The following is a 20,425-nucleotide window of genomic DNA, read 5'->3' on the forward strand; positions in this document are numbered from 1 at the left end:
TTTGATGAAAGAGTCTCTCTTCCTACAGTAAAATGTACCTTTTCTAAAAGTCACCTTTAAACTTGAATAATTCCTGTCACTCTTCAAAATGGCACTGAGTAGATGTACAACGTGCTTGGAGTAAGCAGTATGTAAATGACTGCTTTCTACTTTGGATGTTTTTTTTCACTGTTTAATATTATTCATTATGGATACATATTGTCACAACTTATCATTTTTTCCTCTTTATAGGTCCTGCTGGGGACTTGCATCTGGCCTCAATGTGAAATTAAGGTAGAAAAACACATCTACATATGTGTTTGCTATTAGGATTTAGTTTATTCACTGGTCATGCCTGAAGAGTGATGTTCGTCTCTAGTCGGCTAACAGCCAGGAAATATAAATGATTGTCCTAGAAGTCAAGCCTCTCTCCTATTTACTGGAGTGAAAATCACCTCCAGATATCGACGGAAAACCAACTACAGAAAATGCTTCACGTTATAAGGATGCCAACCACCTAGATTCATGCGCCCTATCTGTACAGTTGTTGTGGATGGTTTGCCATCTGAAAGCTCCTCAAGCTCTTATCCAGGCCCTGTATCTGTTTCTGAAATGTCTCTGCTACATGCTTTGGGTCCAGTGCAGACCTGGCTGGGACAAGAGCTAGAGAAGTGTGGCATTGATGCCATGATTTATACTCGGTATGTCCTCAGTCTTCTGCTGCATGATAGCTATGACTACGACCTGCAGGAACAGGTATTTACATATTTTAGATGTTGTCCAGTGAAAGTGAGTTTTTGTACCAGTTATGTTTTGTGTATTATACCTGGGTATGCCTCAGATGGGGGGTAGTTGTCTTTAAGTGTGTGGGTGGAAGGAGGGTATAAACGACACAGGAGTCAGATTTGATGGGTGAACTGAGATTAATGTAGTTAGGTTGCTGTATGGGCAATTATATTAAACAATGTTTTCACATTAGCTACAATTGATATCAGAATTGATAACACTGGAGTGTCTGTGTCCTAAATGGAGACCATCACTACTTGTGATTATAAGCTTGATTTAATATTGAAACATTAGTAAATGAATGTAATTCTTGTAAACTGTCTAATTGCCCAGCTCCACAGTAGTTTGTAGACCCCTCATCACTTCCCATGGAGTTCATGTTGTGCTATTTTCAGTAAAGAATAAACACCCCCCAGGTATCTTTTAGTGTCCAGGTATTTGAAATACATTATTAATCTCTTCAAAATAATGCTAATGCTGAACGCTGATAAAAAGCATGCAAGAGAGTTGTGACCCTAAAACTGTTCAGTCTTGATACCTTTTTTCTTTTTTCTTTTTTCTTTTTTTTTTTTTTTTAATTTATTTTTTTTATTTCTCTGCATCATGAATCTGTGTAGAAATATTTTAAACAGTGGGGTTTTACAAATTCAGGACTCACAGAAATGACAGTGTTTTCAGAAAAAGATGTCAATGCTATTAAACATAGACTTTGTCTTAGAAGGTGGCTGTGGTGACAGTGGGAAGGAAGGAAAGCAAATGCCTATTATTCGATAGCTTAATTATTAGTCCTTTTTCATTACTGTTGTTTTGGTTATACTTCAGACATTGCAACCTAACTGATTCAGAACTTCCATTGTCAGCTGGTTTATCTTTTTAAAAATCCAGCAAGAGCAGAGCAAGTTATTGTGAGATAGATGTAAGTGTAACTGAAGCAGAAAAGATTCATGTCAGATGCTGCCAGTTTTTGAACTCTTAGCAGCCATTACTGTGCATAAAAGCCTTCTTGCTTCCCTTGTGCAAACCAGAAAACTTGTATCTGTAAAAGCTTTTTTGTTTCTTTTTGTTCAAAGGTGTATCTGGCAGCAGTAGGTGACATCAGCAACAACCCCATGATTAATAATAATAATATAAAAAGCCCAGTGTAAACACTTTCTGGAATGCACCTTAACATGTAGGTCTTGGTCAGACATAAATGGCTATGTTTTAGAAGGGCGCAGAAAAAGGTTCCAAAACCTGTTTGAAAGAACATGTGGGATGAGGACATTAAAAATGAAATCAACTGAAACCAAATGAGAACTTGAGGAGCTTTAGAGATAGGCCAGTGGCCTTGAGGAAAATGAAGACATGTTTCTTTTCAGTCCATTTCTGACCACGGTCATAACTTTGAAGTTGCTACTGTGATATTTCAAATTACTGAAATACCAAAATTAGTTTTCTTTTTATCAGGCTTTGCAAGAAGCAGGGTAACTTTATTATGAAAATCTCATTCAGTTTATTTCTCCTTTTGATACTTTAACTGGATCCTTTGTGGGTTTGATAACAGAGTTTTAAGGTATGTGTCTGTTCTTTTTCCAAGTTGATTATCTGAACCTAATGAGCCAAAGGGAGAATACCACATGCTGACAGGGTAGCCAAAACCTGTGTTGCTGAGCGGGTACTGTAGTGCCAATGTACAGGATGTCTTCTGGACAACATTGGGCTTTGAAGCTGAAAGATTTTTTGCCCACCTCCTCCAATTTGATCCTGTTTATAACATACTTTACTGCATTTGTTCACCCTACTTCAAAGAACCATTTTCTCAGTTTTGAGACCTAATATCAGTTTAGTTTTGGGATTGTGTTCTGCAGTAATGATTAGATGCACCTGTTATGAAACATACTGCTCCAATTCCTTTTTCAAATAGCTTAGTCTATAAAGCCTGCAAGTACAAATTTCTTACATACAAAACTGGAAATCTTTAAACACATGTGCTTGTTTTGTTTTTTATTTATTATTGATTTTAAATTTATTTTTATTTTACTTACTGCTTACTGGTTCTTTGTATCGCCTGACATTTTAAATTACTTTTGGTTTACTGAAGTTACTCAGAAACAAGAAAGTCTTTAAAATATATATTTATGTATAAGCAAGTTCAATCCAATTTTGGTGGTGGGCACAATGTTAAGGCAAAGGGGGAAAATATATACTAGTGTTGTTTACAAATGGAAGTCAAGGAAGACTTGACTTAGGAATTAAATACCTAAATGAGAAGTAATTTAGGAGTAAAATACTTAGAGTTGCTGAGCTTCTTTAACCCAGAATAATTCCCATTGAAGACTTGGTCCTTGGCATCTCAGGAATTTTTTCTCCCATGTCATACCTTTAATTCTTAACATAGATAAGAGAATTTTCATGGAAAGAGCTATTCTCAATAGTGGGCTTATTGCAATGATTTCTCTCCAACTTAGAGGACAGCTACAAAAAAGACTGAAGTACTCTATTCACATGGAGAAGACAAGGGACAGTGAGTACATGTTGCACTGGGAGCAGTTTTATCTTGATATGAGAATTTTTTTTCTTTTTCTTTTTTCTTGTAGTGAGAACAGTCATTCACTGAAACAACCTCCTCAGGAGTGATAGAATCCCTGTTGCTGGAGGTTTTTGAGATGCAGTAGGGTGCTACATAATTTTGTCTATGTATTCCCTTGGAAGGGCAGACCACGTGATTCTTTGAGGACTAATTTAGGAAGTCTTATAGACACTGTCATCTTCATTAGAAATGTTGCTGACTGAAGCTAAGATGGCCATTAAGATCTTTCCACCTCAGAATGTTGATGGTATCATTAGCACTGTTTTAATTACTTCAGGGAGCCTCCTTCAGTGCTTTCTTTATAGTTCTGGTGTCATCAGGTGTAGCAGGGAAATGGAACTCTGAAGTCTGGCCTGAGGTTCTATCAGGTAAGTAGCAAAAGATATAGAATCAAAAACAAGTTTAAAAAGCCATTCCCAATCTTACTAGGCATATACAGCAATTTAAGATATCACTTGTCACGTTATCAGTCACTTCTGTTTACAGTTAAAATAAGAATTTCAAAAGAATATGGGAATCTTGATTAATTAAGGGAGTCTTGATTGATTAGATCTTCAGGGTTATTTTTCAGAATAAGCAGGATGTTCCCTTATGCTCTGTTAGTAATATTTAATATGTGGGTTTTGGTCTTGATTCTGATGCAGTCTTCTGTGGGTTTCTCCAGTGTAACTCTGAAGCAGATTTATGTGGCTTTCTCCAATATTATCTGTTTTTGTACAGTGAGCTAGTTTGAGGCCTGGATAGAAGATAAGACTAAGGATGTGTGTGTGGGGGGGGTTGTGTTGGTTTTCCTTCCCCTGTTTTTATGTATGTAAGGGTGGAGTTTTTTTGTTTGTGTTTTGTTTGGGTTTGTTACTGATGTTACTTCTATGCCTTGCCCAGTTAGAGTGGTCTGTGTTGGGTATTTTTATATGGATTCAGGCTTGTTAGAATTGTTAGATTGGTAAGTCATGAGTTTCCAGAGAGTTCATAGCACATTTTTACAAGTACAGAAAACATAGGTGGAAATAAAACCCTAGTACACTGCAACCAAATTTTACTGGAATGTTTGTAGTTTCTATTCTGGCTCATTGGCTTAAACTGAAATAGCTGTTAAAATATTGGGAAGATTTATAAGCCAGTATTTTTTTCCCAGCTGTATTTCAAAGGAATAGAGAGTTTCCAATAAAGGAATCTTGTTTATGGTAAATTGTACTGTGGTACAAGGGTCTTCAGGACTGCTGTGGTTATGCATATGTTGTACATACCAAGAATTGTTGTACATATCAAGAATTACTGTAAAATTCTCTAAATACACACACTTTAAATGCATGTTTGGTTGGTTGGTTTGTTTTTAAACACTCAAATACTGAAGGTAACTTAGTTGTTGTTGGCACCTACAGCACAATTCTTTTCCAGCCATGCTTGCTACTTTTGGAATTGAGTCTAAGAGTTCAAGATGTAAAAGTTCTTAAGATGTCCTTCATTCTTACTGTGTACTCTTTTTTTTTTTTATTTTCTTAATTTCCCTCTCCTCTCAGGTTTTTTTGGCAGCAATGATATTGCTGGTGGGAGGGTTTAAGTGGGTGGAAGATGGAGTAGAAAATACAAAGATAGTATGAATTGAGTTTGTACATCTTCCTTGATTCCAGTGATGGAGTTCATAGAAATAGCTTTGGGGGTTTTGTGGCTAGGTGAGGTTTGTCATATCAGAAGACAAGTAAGGATTTCAGTGGTAGACTTGCCCCTTTTTTCCTACAACCAAAGATGTTGCCTGCATACAGTCTTTCTAGAGAACAATTCTCAGATTGATTTGCAATATTTTAGATGTCTACATGGCTCAAAGATTACTAAAGAAATGTCTTTGAGCATTCTATAAAATATATTAATTATTTAGGTGTGTTAGGGGTTATTTGGTTCAGTTTGGTTTGGATTTTTCTTTAAGATTTGAGGCCTATCAATGGTCTCTTCAAAATGTTTGGAAATCACTGGTATTTGGTGCTGAGATAGATGATTTTTAGTCACTTTTGGTCCATTAAGGAAAACCTCATAAAATTCATATGGGTTTATAGACTGTTTAATGTAAGTAAAGTGCAGAATGTTTCTGTCAAGTGTACATACTTTCATAATTTGCATTTTATTACTGAATTTACTTACTTTGTAATAGATGATAAATTAAGCAGAAAATCCTGAAATTGCTGTCAAGTTTTTAACTTTTGGGGACCCACAGAATTGCTGTTGGTGGAGATCTGAACATTGTGAGACAGCCTTTTGACTTCACATTAGACTGATTTTTAATCAGAATACATTTCTCTTAGTTTCCCAGTGGCAAATCAACCAGATGCTTTTAAGATTTAGTTGTTGTTTATATGCTAATTAAAAATATATTTGTATATGCATGTGTTCTCAAACCATTTTGTGATACAGTAAGTATTGCATTAAGATAGTATAATCTGTGTGAAGCAGAAGGCATTGCCTTAAAATATACTTTGTGTGAAACATTATTTCATTGGTCTTTCTTTTACAGTATTAAAATCAGTGTTCTATGTTGTATCTTTCACATACTATTTGTAAGCCTATCTGATTTTGAATATAACAAGTTTATGGTTTAGTGCTATAGACTTGTTACTGTAGATTCTTCTCCCTTTTGAAGGGATAGAGCCTTTATTTAAAAAACCCCAAAACCTAACCCCAACAGCTAGACACACTGAGATAAAGGCTTTGTTTGTAAGCCTTTGGTCATGCAGCACGAAGATTGAAATGCATTTGTTACGCACACTTTGCAAATCAGGTTGCTTTTGATCTACTTCTTTCAACTTGTTTTTGGAAGTTCTGAACCTCAAAAGTAAAAGTCCTTTTTAGTTTTTTTTTTAAAGATGAAATTTTCCTAACTCTCAGAATTTATTGGCTATTGCACTGCAAACTGTGTACTTCTGTGACCAGGTTGAGATTTTTGCTTCTGATTTTTCAATTTTTAACAGGGAGGCTTTTTTTTAGGGAAGACTAATTATTTGTAGACTGATTTGAAGTAGTTCCATTCAAGTAATCTTTTATATGGATGCCTAAAATGTCTTCAGAATGATATTTACACTTCTGCTGACTTTGATCTTTTCATCATTTCATCATTTTCACTTACATATGTGAAATCCAAAATGTAGTTTTCGTTTTTATATAAAGAGAAGAGAGCAGTGAGACACTTCAGCCCACATGTGATATATTTTGGGGCTTTACCTTGTAATTTTAAGTCCATAAATGATTTTGGCCTCTCCTTCTGCCCCGAGATGGGGATATCACTGCTAACTTTAGTCTGTGTTTGCCTTGCATGTGCTAATGACACAGGACACTTTGGTGACTGAACTTGGGATGCACTTGCTAAGTTCCCAGATCCAGTGGGCTGTTTGTTCCCCTGCCATCCCATATTAACCCAGTAGAGGGACCTGATGTCTGGATTTATATTCTAGTAATAGATAGTAGTTTTTCCCATGTATATTTTGGGGGAAGAGGATGTGGGGTTTTGTATGTGTGTTGTGTGTCCTGAGCATGTGTTAAATGTTAATCTGGCTGGTATGTCTATTTGTCAAAAATAACAGTGCTGCTTCTAGTATAATTACACCTATTCTTTTATCGTCCCTAAGAAATACTTTTGGGTCACTCAAATACATTTTTTCATAACACATTGCAATATGTGGAGTGGGTTCAGCTACAGTAGGGAAAGGCTGTGTGACTGCTGTACACAAGTGTCAGTAAATTTCAAAGTAGCAACATGTAGAAATAAATTTCTTGAATGCAAAGCATTTTCTGTTTAGTTTGTATTTGTGTTATTAAGCTGTGTGTTGTTTCTGTATTAACAATTAATTTTATGACCATAGTTTTTTAGTCAGTACCTCTACAAAGTATGTAAATTTCAAATTGTGGGAATCAGTGTATGAAGAAAAGAATAGGTACGAGGGGAACTGTGAGACCAAGACTTTTAGCTGTCCTTTTTTTATATGACTAATTTGAAATCCTTAGATTACTCAAATGAGTATGTTTATAACCAACAGGAATAATCCCCTTGTTCTTCCCATATATAAATATGTAAACTGAAGAATATTAGAAAATGGTACTATATCTTGAAATTAATATGCCCATAAAGCTTATTTATACAAAAATTAAGCCACATCCTAAAACTTCAGATAACTAAACTTAAAAGTTCATAGAGGAAAACTTAGCTGTGGTCCTGCCCTCCATCACTTTCTAGGAAGAGGGGACTATAGCTGACGACTATATAATTGAAATTTTGGGAAGTAATTTTTTTGTGTACAGTATTAGTTTTTTGAGAAAAACCAGGTGGATATGGATTCCTCTTCACTTAAGCAGTGGAAGATGGCTGAAATGTCTTTACTGTAAAAGCATGTGGCTCAAGAAATTTAATTGATTTTTAGCTGGCATTTGTCTTGTTAATTGTGCAGTAACTGGTCTGTTCTGTATTTCTCTGTCAAGTGACTGTTAGATACAGGACAGGTTTGGAGTATCAAGGACTATGAGTTTGTGCTCTATTCTGTTTTAGGGGTGGAAATTGTGGTGGCAGGGATTGGAGCTCAGCAGAAGGCTTGCAGGGGCTTCATAGTTTTGCAAACTGTACGAGTTCCAGGGCAGTCAGCTTCAGCTCATTAGTGCAGAAGAAAAGCATTTATTCTCAAGGACTTTGCTTATCTGAGAAACTTTATTTCCATGCTCTCTGCTGCGTTTGTATTGGTGTGAGGGATCATGTTGAGCTGCTTGTTCCTTTTTTATGAAGTTGTGACTACTAAGGTATTTTCACAAAGGCTTACATAATACAAAGCAGAGATGGAAGTTCAGGTGCCAGGTTGGTGAGTCTTATTAACAGTCAGGATTTCTTTGCAGCCATCTCTGATACAGTTGTACTGTTTGGATTTCTGGGGATAATTGAGCTATTTCCTTTGTGTTCTTTGGGTATAGAGCATTGCATGACAGTACACTTGCCACTTTTCTCCAAGCATAGATATGTGCTGCCTGTAATCAGATGATTACCGTGGTCTGTGATGCTTGCTACACAATTTTATCTCTAAGGACAAGAAAGCAACCATAAATGCTATGAAATAACCTTTCCAGTCATGACATGCCCCTTTCAGACACCTTGCCTCTCTAGTGAGTTTCTGTTGAGTTCCTGGCTTTCTTTTCTGCAGTGTAAGTCAGACATGTAAGTGAAATGATGTCTTTACAGCTCTAGCTATAGCCTTGCTAAATTCTCTTCTCTTCTGCTTTTACTTTAATGGGAAAAGTCTAAAGGCAATCTGCTCAGCAAACACAAGATTTTAACAGATGCAGCATTTGCATGTTCTCTCATTCTTTGGAGTGGGTGTGACAAATTTCTTCTCCTTAGTTTTAGCCTAGAAGTAACTTCTAATTAGTGAACATCACATAGACCGCCCTTTCAAACTGGTGGGATTATAAACAAAAGTTTATAATGGACAGAAATTCAGACTACAGGATTTTAGACTTGGATTGATTAGTTTTGGTAAGTAGAATTCTTCCCTACCTGCCATCAGTCCCGAACACCCTAAGGTCATAGCAGTGATCATTATGGGCTGTTCTGTTAAAGCCAGGCTCCACAGGGTTATAATGTTCTGGCTGTGACATCTGGGAAAGAGGTGACTGTAGTGGCTAGATGATTCCCTGGTTTTTCACTATAAGTCTGAGATAAATTCTTTCCCTGATAATACCTGGATTTGGATTTATTATTTAACATTAAAGAACATTTCCCAGTTCTCTCTGTTCTGTGTTTAGCAATGTTTTTTTGCCATGGAGAAAACGTATGCTGCTCTCTGAAATGTACTCTTAATCTGCATTTCTTTTAGGGCATATTAGCTGAGTTTGAGCCAATGTTCTTGTGTTTTCTTCTGAACTGTCTCACCTATGTATTATCTTATTATCTTTGTCTCAGTCAGAGGTAGCCTGTAAGGAATGTCTAAGCTCATCCTGACCCATCAGACCTTTCTCAGTATTTATAATAAATTTCATTATGAAAAGGTATCCATCTCTGTGGCTTTAGGCAATCTGTGAGAGTTTTTCCTGAATCTCAGTTTAGCAGAAGCATTTTTTCGGGCAAGATCACTGAAGGTCTTTATATATTTTATTTAATAATTTTAAAGATTAGGTACACTTGTGATCTGTTGCAATTTTCTCCAAATTCTCACTTGTGAAGTCCTCCAGAGGCAGTGATATTCCATTTTGGATATAATTTGTCATGGAATCGTTGAATGGTTTGGTTTGGAAAGACCATCTAGTTCCTAGCCCCCTGCCATGGGCAGGGGCTCCTTCCACGAGACTGGGTTGCTCAGAGCCCCATTTAGTCTGGCCTTGAACACCTCCAGGATATCCATGTCTATCTCATGTTGGGAGCAGATCTGGGGTGCAGTACTATGGGTGGGGTCTCATGAGAATGAGAGGGCCAGAAGCACCATCCTTTGCCTGCTGGCCACACTGCTTTGGATGCAGCCCAGGACACAGTTGTCCTGGGCTGTGACTGCACATTGCCAGCTCATGTTTAACTTCTCGTCAACCTAAGTCCTTTTCTTTGGGGTTCCTCTTGATCCTTTCTCTGCCCAGCCTGGATTTGTGTTTGGAGACTCCATTTTCTTCATGTGGAAAAACCCAATTCTTTATTCACACAACTCATTTTATAATTTTTACAGACCTCGTGTGCAGCTTTATTTGGTTAATAGCTTTCTTGCCAATTACTCGGTTAGTAAAAGGTGTTTTACTTGTCCATCAAATCTCTCTATGCTTGAATTGTCTTAGTTTATTTTCTTTATTAAAAACAGGTTATGTTTCTTTCTGATGTTGCCATTTATGTGGACCATGAGTTTCATGATGTTTTTATTTCAGTTGCATCTCAAGGTGTCACATTTGTTTTCTTATGGATAGTAGATATTTCTCTTTACAGCAAATGAAAGGAGAATCACTAAGAATCACTATCCATGTATCCATGTTGCTTTTTTTTTTTTTTTTTTTTTTTTTGCTTCTCCAATTTCTTGGTAGTTTAGAGGAAAGTGGTGGAATTGCTGCTTTTGCATAGTTGAATAGAATAAACCATTTCAAAATCTTTCTAAAATTTGTGCCTGTATTTTAATTTAAAATTGAATTAAGCACTCAAAATACTGGATTTCTTGAGGCACCGTTAATGTGAAGAATACAGATACTTCATCAATAGCTTTTTAGCCATATTTATGGTTATTAAGTTATTCTTGTCAGGAAACTTTGCATTTTCAGTGTCTTCATGAGTGAAAATCTCTAATGAAATTATCTAGTTATGTAGGAGGTAGGGCATAGTAGGACTCTGAAAAGTAGATGTTTAAATAGCAGTTTAGATAGACAAACTTGGGATTTTTTCAGTATCCAGAAGGCATTGGCTTGCTGTTGATATCTCTTTAATATTGGATGGTCATCTCTTGAAAATGTAGGTAATGGTAGTCTGGTTTAAATATCTGAACTCTGTAAGCACAATTTTAGTTTTTCTTCTATGTTTAGGCACACTTTTAAAATCTGTAAGTTCAGAGTGGCATTGCTTTTGTGAAAAGTTCAGCGACTGGTGAAGAGCTCCTACATTAAAAAAAGCTTTATCTTATGATCTTGTTAGGAAACAAGATAAATGAAGGCATCTAGTAGGTAAAGAGATCAGAAGTCCTTGGTCATTCTTTCCATGTGGAGGAAGTAGTTTACCTGTCTTTATGCATACAGAATGATTTGCTGAGTTGCTTTCTTTCCTGTTTGTTATGGATCTGATACTTTCCAGTGTAAGAAGTAAACTACTAATGGGCTCCTGACTACTGAAGACAGAGAGAAAAAGAGAGGGAGGGGAAATTGAGACTAATTTAAACCGTTGGGAACTACTGGGTTGTCTTTTTTTATCTTTTTGTTTTTCCCCCTTTTCCTTTTCTTGTCAATTTAGTCATTGTAAAAGAAGAGGGTGACTGTGTCTCACTGTTCACAAACTCACTCTCTAGGGTGTATTAAATTTTCTTGTTTCTCAGGCATTTTACTGTAATGTTTGGCTTTGTGAAAACTTTGTCTTTGATCCAGAGTGGTTCTGATACACAAGAATTATGCTTAAGGTTTTTTTTTTCTTCACTGTTCTCTACGGTTTTATGGGTCTGGTGTTTGAGTTGCATACAGAAGGTGCAAGATCCTCAGTAATGTAGGCTATAGCAAACACATATATAGAGCTGATAAATACTGATAAATAAATGTAGTTTGGATGAGGATTTTAAACTGCAAAATTTTGCATGGAATAGCTGTAATCCATGGTGTTTGCTAGTCTTGTAAAATCTGTGGCTATAAAACATACGAGTTTATCCAGGAAAAAAAAATCCCAACCCAAGTTTTAGACTTGGCAGCCAGGTGTGACTGAAAACCGTGTGTCTAAAATTTTTTTGTGTGTGTGTGTTGTGTAAAGAAGTAGAAAGAAAATAAGGATTCTGTTGGAGCTGTGTCCTAAATCTCTGCATCCTGAAAGACAAGCCATGTTGTTCCCAGAGTGCACAAACAAATCACTCACTCTGGAAGGATGAGACCATGATACCACAGCTCTGGGTGGGGGCCTGAGAGAGAATTCCATTTGGCTTCCCTTCCCCCATTAAAAAATTGCATATCTCTTAAAAGAGATTTTTCAGTTTTTAAAAGTTGAAAACTGTCAAAGTTTATAGACAAATGTCAGGTATTTTTCAAATTACATGTGTGAAGAACTGAATGAAATGCGTTATAAATTTCTGTGAGCATGAAGGTTCTTGCTGCTCTGCTGACAGATAGTTGGTAAAGCTGTGATGTATCAGTACAAAGCAAACCTTTTGTTAGGATAGAGAAAAACAGTAATACATAGCATTTTGGGAATGTTTTCCTGCTGCAGATGTTGTCTTTGTGAACTTTCCACATAAAATCAGAATAAACAAAGTTAACCCAGTGCAGTGTTGCTGGTGTACCTGGATTTTCACCCACACAAGTGGGTCTGTATTTACTTAGTTGCAGCTGTGCCCATGTGAATGAGCTGGAGGGGTTTTGGGAGCTGGTGGAGAGTAGGAGATTCTCATCAGTTTTCTGTGAATGAATATTGGGGAGAGTTAGAGAGCTCTATAGCCTCGTTGGATAAGGAAATACATAAACTGCAATTTTAGAAAAGGCTTAAAATTTTATTTTTAAAAAATTAATTTTAGATATGCACAATCTTTTAAGGGTATTTTCTGATTTTTTTTTCTTATTTATTTCTATTATTTCTTTTGTTAGTCCTTCTAATAACAGTACTGTAGCCTGTTAAAATTTTTTGTTTTAAGTGAATCACTGGCACCTTGCACAAGTGCTAGGAAAAGCAGTGACTGGTAGCTTTTTGTTCTTTCAGCACTAAGTGCAATTCTCCAGTTTTTACTTTAAGCAGTAAATCCAGCAAATTGCTCTGCTCCTTCATGTAAAGTGACAAATGATAGACTTTTGGTGGCTGCTTCTGAAGATGATTGGTCTCTCAGCCCCCGTTTTTTTCCCATCTTATTCTTTGATTGCACAGGGACAATTATTTGCACTGACAACTTGTTTTTACTTTGTTTTGAAACCATAGGGAATTAGGAATTCTTTTAAATGAGGGTAGGCTTATCCTGGTTTTCTTTGGAAGCAGTAACAGATACATTGAAAGGGTTGGAGCAGGTAGGCTGAAAAGCATCAGTTTGTGACTCTCTCTGAAGAAGATGATTTTAAACAAGCATACATTTTAAAATGTTAAAGAATATTTTACTGATAGCCAAAATATTTCTTTCGTGGGATGTATATGGGAAATCATGATATGTATGTGAACAGACAGTAAAGAACTAGCAAGTCTGGTAGTAAATTTTGTAAATTCTGAAAAGCCATATAAAAGGGATGCTGTATATCTTCAGATGATTGCACATAATACAATAGCATTCTACTTTGATTTTATTGTTCTTCATCATTCTTACTTGTATTAGAAGCCAACCCCACCTACTCAGCCTCTCATGTCAGTTATTTGAATTTTCTTCTGAAACAGTTCAGGTTTATTTTATGATAGTGTTAAAATGAATATGATTACAGCTAGAGATAGCACTACCTGAGTTGATCCTGAGGCTTCAGGATCTAACACTGCATTTTCTTCCTCTGGCTTGTTTGACTTTCTCTTAAGTTTGATCTCAATTTAGAACTACTTGCTTTTCATTCTTATTATTTCAGAGATCAGTGAAACTAACACATTTTGTGTAAATTACAGTAATACATTCAACCATAAGTTTGCCATAAAATTGCCTTTGTGGATATACTTTGTAATTGGAAAATATTACAGTCAAGTGTGAGTTGCCTCCATGTCCTGTGAAAGATACATGTGCTTTTCTAAATAGTAAGTGCAAGTTTTATGTAATCAAACTAATCTTTAATTTGGCAAAAAGTAGTTTATAGCAGATAGAAAAGGGTTGGTTTCATTTTGCACAGTATGTTATTTGTAGTCCTGTTCTGCTATAGTACTGGGATATTCATGTTTTAAATAATGTAATTTCTTTATTTGATTTTAGGAGAATGACATCTTCCTGGGCTGGGAAAAGGGAGCTTACAAGAAATGGGGAAAGAGTAAGAAAAAGTGCTCTGATCTAACACTAGAGGAAATGAAAAAACAGGCTGCTGTCCAGTGTCTTCGTTCTGCTTCTGATGAAGTAAGTTTGGACTATTCAGTAGATTCTTAAAGCTTTTCTGTCCTTCTTTGTGCTAGAAATATTTGGCTTGTGATGCTTGTATTTTAATTTGTGGCTTCTTAAAGTCTAAAAAAACTAAAGCTAGTTCACCAAGAATAATTTTTTTTTTATTTAGGAAATTATGAAATCCATGTATGTTAGAATGATTTCACAAGAGATTCTGTACTATGTAATATCATGCTTTCCTTTCTGTAAACCCTTGCCTATTCTTGTCAGGGTCAGTTGCAATATCCCAGTTTGACTTGAAATTGCCACAAAGCTTTGCATAAAGGTAATTCTAAAAATTCTAAGTTGACTTTGTGTTGTGTGTGAATAGAAAGGACTGGAATATGGGGGCAGAAAGCCATCTTGCTCTGTCCGTGCAACATGTAATCCAGAATTCCTAAATAGTAAGCCATGTATAGCAGCAAATGTTCACTTTCCAGATTACATGATTGAGTGGAAGTGAAGTGCACTGACTAGAGTAGGTGAGGAGAGGTGAAGGTAGCAGGTTGAAGGAAGAGAGCAGAGGAATCAGATGTCGTGTACTTGAGCAGAAAAGTGGACAAAGGGAGAGACAGTTTGAAGGCAATGCTTAAAAAAGAAAGAATGATCTGTAGCACAAATCAAAGGAAGCTCTTCAGGGAGTTTTTTCAGACAGCAGAAATTAGAAACTGTTTTTTAATTTACAGAACTATAAATACTCTGATCTGTCACTGCTGTAAGAAGAAACTACCCCACCTATGCAGCTTGGTTGCATTATTGCTCTCCACACCTTCCTAGTCATAGCTTGTGCTTGCACAAGCATTTGAGTGGTCATGTGGAGAACTGGTTTGGGAAAGTGAGTCAGTTTCCTGAGATTAACCTGGTTGGGGCAGGGGAAATGTTAACCCAGAGAGGTTTCCTGATCAGATTTGTGGCACAGACACTCATGCCAGCAAGGCTGTGAAAGAGTAGTGAAGGAAGTGGGGGAAGATTTGGTGGTTATTCCTACCACCTTCAGCAGCATTACCATCATGATCTGGCTCACTGTGAAGCTACTTGAGTATTTGTTCAGTTACTAAATTACTAATTGACTAACTGGGAGATTTCTGAACTCCCATTTTCTCATTACTTATTATTCTAACAAAGTGATGCAAACTACAATTTTGTTGGTAATTTGCTCTGCTCTCATAGTTACAGAATATTGAGGTCAGCACTCTAACTACCATCGAAGTTAATTTGAATATGAAACAAATACGGAGAAATAATTGGAAGAAGTAATGTCTTCTTTGAGGATATGTTTGTCTTTGTATACTCATTTTATCAACAATAAAATGTACAACTCATACATAGACTATAGGAATACTGATGATTAATTCTTAACTTCAGAAATTAAGCTCTTGATGCATCTCCACATGTAGCTGAAAATCAAGAATCATTACTTAGAATTAAATTTATGTTAGGGAAATTAAAATTTTAAATTTATATAGGGAAATTTAGTTGCAGAGCAAAAGGAAGGAGGTGAATAACCTATAACAGAGAAGGGAAGAAACTATTCAACTACAGTTTTGAAAGAAGAAAAACATGGGATCTGAAAGGTTGAAAAATAACTTCACTTTTGACTCCTGTCACCTTGTCATATTTTTAGTGTTCAACATTAACTTACAATCTGCAACCTGTAGACTTGAGTTATTTCAGAGCTATTTTGACTTCTGTTGTCTGCTCAGACAATTAAGCTTGCACATTTGTTGTCACTAATGAAATTGTGAATTTTCATTTCCACAGTATTCATTCTTCGGGTGTACTTCATTTGTTAGCTTAGTTTTGCTTGAATTCAGTTTTTCCTCTCTTATTAAAAAGAGTAATGCTGTAGAACACTAATCTGAGACAGAAATCCAAGGTTCTAGTTTTGATTTCACAGTGCTGAAAACCTCTGACTTGAAGAAGCCCAAATTTGGTGTTTATTTCTAAAACATTTCCTACGTTGTGGAGAGTGACGAGTCAGAGAAGCTGCTCTGCCTCACTCTGTCTTTGCCATGGCAGAGCCTGTTTTGGACTAAGTGTGTTTGTGAGGGGAGGCCTGATTTTGGCAGATACCATCTGGTATATGTAAGAAATCAAATTGTTAATGTATGTACATTCTGAGGAGAGTATTTTTTGTGTGACAAGCATTTTGGTGTCTCAAATTGTCTATATTCGTATGAATGAGTCTTTGGCTGCAGATGCTCTTGATGCAGTCAGGAGCAGAGGAAATGTAAGTACATTACAACTTGCCAGCAAATGGAGACAGAATGATGGTGAGAATGACTTTTAAGACAAGTACTTTAATGTAGCAATCAATTGCTATTCTTGCTGTAGTTCTAAAGTTTATTTTTTCTGAAACACTTTAATAAATAGCAGTTTAAAGACATGGTGAAGAATTGCTCAGATTTTAAAAAGCTTATTAATGTTGACCTTGAGTAGAGATTTTGTCTTGATTTTTATCCTGCTAAAGTATGGAAGAAATTTTAAACTGTTGGTTTGCAATTAACTGGTCAAGTAGGGATATCCATTCTAATGAAACATTGGGTAAAAAACCCTATTGTTTAGGACTGACTGGGGAATATTTATATAAATGTCCTTTGATGAAAATAAGAAATATTATCCTGAAATTACTGCCTCAAATTTTAAATAAAAACAGCTGATCTGTCAACATTAAATAACTTGATGGTTAGTTCTGTTGTTGTTTTTAATTCCTATCTGAAACATAGATCAGTTTGTTCCCGTGCAAGTGGAGATTATTTTTTCTTTTTTTTTCATACCTCCTGATTCAGAAATACTATTTTGTATTTGAATATGGAAACTTGTCTTCTTACTGTAAAAAGACATAAAGGAAATTTATTAAATAAATAGAAGTTTAAATATTTGCATGTGTTACTTTTTAGAAGGTGGATACTGTGAGCAAGGTTGGAATTATGGAGACTGATACATGTAAGGCTTTTCAATAGGTATATTTCCTAGTAATAATACTGAAATTACTTATGTGCCTGTCCATTGGTCACAAGTCCAAGCTTAGTTAGCTTGTACCTGACTATTTTCTGCTCCGATGTGCATTGTTCGATAGAGCGAGCACGTCTCCAGCTGTGTGCCTGCGGTTCCTGCGGAGTGCAGCTAATTCACAGAATTGAATTGCAGTGTGACACGTGAGCCTGCACCCCAAGATGGTGCCAGAGCTTCAGTTAAAGAGCTGCTGTGTCCTCCTTCTGAAATGTGTGAGGACTTTTTAAGAATGGGCAAAGCAGACAAGTTCCTGGGGATCCTACGTTCTGCGGTGATGAAACCAGTGCTCCAAGACTCATTCCTTCTCCCAGTGTAGGGGCCACTATACCTAAGCTGTTCCACATGTGGAGACATTCCTAATGTCCAGTGCTGCTGATCTCCCAAGGCCTGTCATAATGGGGTCAAGCAATGGGGCCCATTCTGAACTAACCAAGCTCTCAAAATCTAACTGCCACGTAAAAGAGTGTGCAGCGTGTTCAAAGCAAGAGCTAGTCTTGGCTGATAATTCCGTGATGAATTTTGAAAGAGAACTGCTCTCTCATATATTTGACAAGAACACACAGTGCCTTCCATCCCACTGTTCTAAGAAATTACTGCTTGGAGGTAGCATGGAAACATAATTGGTGAAACTTCATAACAGTAATTTCTTTTAAATAGTAGTCAGGTGTGGGCATGCTAACAGCTTAGAGCATTGGCTTTGCTTACTTTGAGTCACGAGGGGGGAATATAACTCTTCTGATACTTGTGTTATCATATGGGACCACGTGGAAGAACAAGTGGACAGTTTTGTTAAAAATTTAAAATGATAATTTTATTCTCAAATGTGCCTTGCTTTCAGCACAAACTTGAGATATGTCTAAAATAAGATTTTGTTGAAATTTTCTTAGTGTTTGTCATCTTTCTTCCTCGAAGTGCAGAACTGTCAAACTTTCATAGAATAATAGAATCCTAGAATGGTTTGGGTTGAAAGGAGACTTAAAAATCATCTTGTTCCAACCTCCTGCCATGGGCAGGGACACCTCCCACTACACCAGTTTGTTTGGAGCCCCATCCAACCTGCCTTCAACATCTGCATCCATGCAGTTGTTACATTTCTGCACATAAACCTTCTTTGAAGAAATAATCTGCTAATCAGGCCAAATGAATCAATTGTTTATGATTGCACATCTGAGTATGTGTTTATTGATGGGTTACTCCGGCCAGCTATTGCTGCCTCCAGAGATTATGGTATCTGTGTGCTATTTAGACCAAGACACTGTTGCATAATCTGCCTTGCACTTTGCAGTAGTGATAGGCAAGAACTGAGGAAAAAGGACTTCTGGAATTTGTAGCAAGGGAACAGTCTTGCTTTTCCTCTTAAGCAGAATAGCACCTTAACTAGATGATTTGAAATTAATTTTAATCACTGATTTATTCCTGCTGTTCCCTGCTTCTCTAATGTAAGCCAGTATTAATTAAGTAATACCCATAGACCACTATGCTGGGGTACCAGGGAATCAGGTTGTAAACATCAGATGGTTTCTTAAGTGATTTAAATTACACATTTTTGTATAACTAGAAGTGACATAAACAAGAGTATTAATGTAAAGATATGGGAAAGCACAAGAATGAATCAAGTTTTGCAAAAGCCATCTCAACAAATCAGAAGGGTGAAGTGCATGTTGAAAATTTGAATTTATTAAAGCAAAAAATTGAAGTTAAAATCTGAAAAGAGCCTTAATGGTTCTTGAAGCATATCCTGGCTAGCTCAGTAGTAAGCATTTCTGTGTGTCTTAGGATGATCAGTCTTTTACTGGAAAATGCCAAAACATTTCACAAAGTCAGTGAATGTTATCTTTTGGGTTGTATCCAGTTGCCTTTATTGAAAGGGATGTACTAGCTGTTTCCAGAACAGGCAGCGTTCTTCAGGAGAGAATTTTAAAAATAGCTTCAGATACCATATAGGAAATGAAAGTGATTTGTCTTGCCAAGGTAACCATCACAGAATAAATTAATTACAATAAATCAATTTCTTTTTCTTTATGACTGTGGTATTAAACAGATATTTGTAGTACTACATATCTGATTTATCATGTTACTGAAGCCACTTTGCTGTCTGTAATAGTAATATTAATTGAAGCTGACAAAAGTTTTAATTATTCCAATTTTTGTATGCATTTTTTCAGTATAGAAAAGACATTGAACTGAAGAAACTCCTTGTGGGAGCTTAGTCTATACAAAAGTCACTTCATAGCATTAAGTATTTCTGATAGTATAGATAGATGACTGTCTTACAGGCTGAAAGTAGGTGTTCAGTGTGATTGAAAGTTATATCACCTTCTAGGTGCTTCCAATGAAGATGGGAGCAAACTGGGGCATGGCAGATGTGTCCTCATAACAACTCTCTGATAAGCCTGGGACAGAAGCAAAGTTGGGATATGCATTTCTTGGAGACAGGAGCAGCACAGTCTTTGAGGCACAAAGGAGTGGCCAGGAAAATGCCACAGGAGTTGGTTACAGAGCTCTCTGAATAATGCCTTGTGTTCCATTACAGAGCAGTGTTATTAGGTTATAATTTTCCTTAATGCAGAGGAATCATTTTCACCAAAAGTTTGAGCTGGGGGTCCATTATGAAATCTTATCATACACACAAACAAACTTGAACAAATCTGGCAGAGCACCTGCTGAGGAAAATTCAAGTGTCCTTTCCTCATTTCACTTGATGCAGAAAAGAGCTTTTGCATAATTGGTGAGAACACATTTTAAAAGTTTCTCCCATTTAATTGATAATACAAATAAGAACATTTTAGCATGGGCAAGCTGAAGTACTGTGATTAAGTGAAATCTCACAGCAGCACTGCTTACAAGGATAGCAAGTCTGTTGTGGCTTTGAAGTCAGCATGTTTGTTTATAAGTGATGAATAATAATCAGGAAGAATAGTTTCTAGTGAGGAATTATCCTTTCTTAGGGGTATAACTTCTATTTCAGTGTAGCCTGCTATGGGAGGGATCTAAAAGAATTAAGTTTTAAATAACAGAAGTCAGATTAGCTGCTCTAGTAACCTACATTTAGGGGTAGCATGTTCATTTGAAGTTAATTTGAGCTGGCAGATGATCTCTTTTATCTAGAATTAGTAAATAACATGTGCTATTTATTCTCATTTATTCTCTCTCTCTTAGAAGATGTTGTGTGAAGTGGTGAATCAGCTCTGAAATCTGAGCCTGATCCTAGCTATGTTCTAGATATGTAATTTTTCTTTCCTTATGTTGCTTTTATACCAAGAACAGAATTAAGGGAGTTGCAAGTAGAGTATTTTTATTTCCTTGTTGGAGAGCAATTGTTCTCATATTTCTTAAAATGGCTTGGATTTTTATGATATTAAATTAGTTT

The 20,425-nt window shown here is 36.3% G+C and overlaps 1 protein-coding gene across 2 annotated transcripts in view; it reads left to right on the forward strand.

The window, feature by feature from the left end:
- The window catches only part of KIAA0232 (KIAA0232 ortholog), a 62,494-nt gene that overhangs the window by 17,640 nt on the left and 24,429 nt on the right, over positions 1–20,425 (forward strand). For both annotated transcript variants that reach the window (XM_056489155.1, XM_056489156.1), the window contains exons 2-3: positions 232–735; positions 13,879–14,016. In XM_056489155.1, the coding sequence (XP_056345130.1) occupies positions 505–735; positions 13,879–14,016 (369 nt within the window). In that variant the 5' untranslated portion in view covers positions 232–504. The remainder of the gene's footprint in view (positions 1–231; positions 736–13,878; positions 14,017–20,425) is intronic.

The sequence above is a fragment of the Oenanthe melanoleuca genome, chromosome 4 (genome assembly GCF_029582105.1).
Source record: "Oenanthe melanoleuca isolate GR-GAL-2019-014 chromosome 4, OMel1.0, whole genome shotgun sequence".
Taxonomy (NCBI): domain Eukaryota; kingdom Metazoa; phylum Chordata; class Aves; order Passeriformes; family Muscicapidae; genus Oenanthe; species Oenanthe melanoleuca.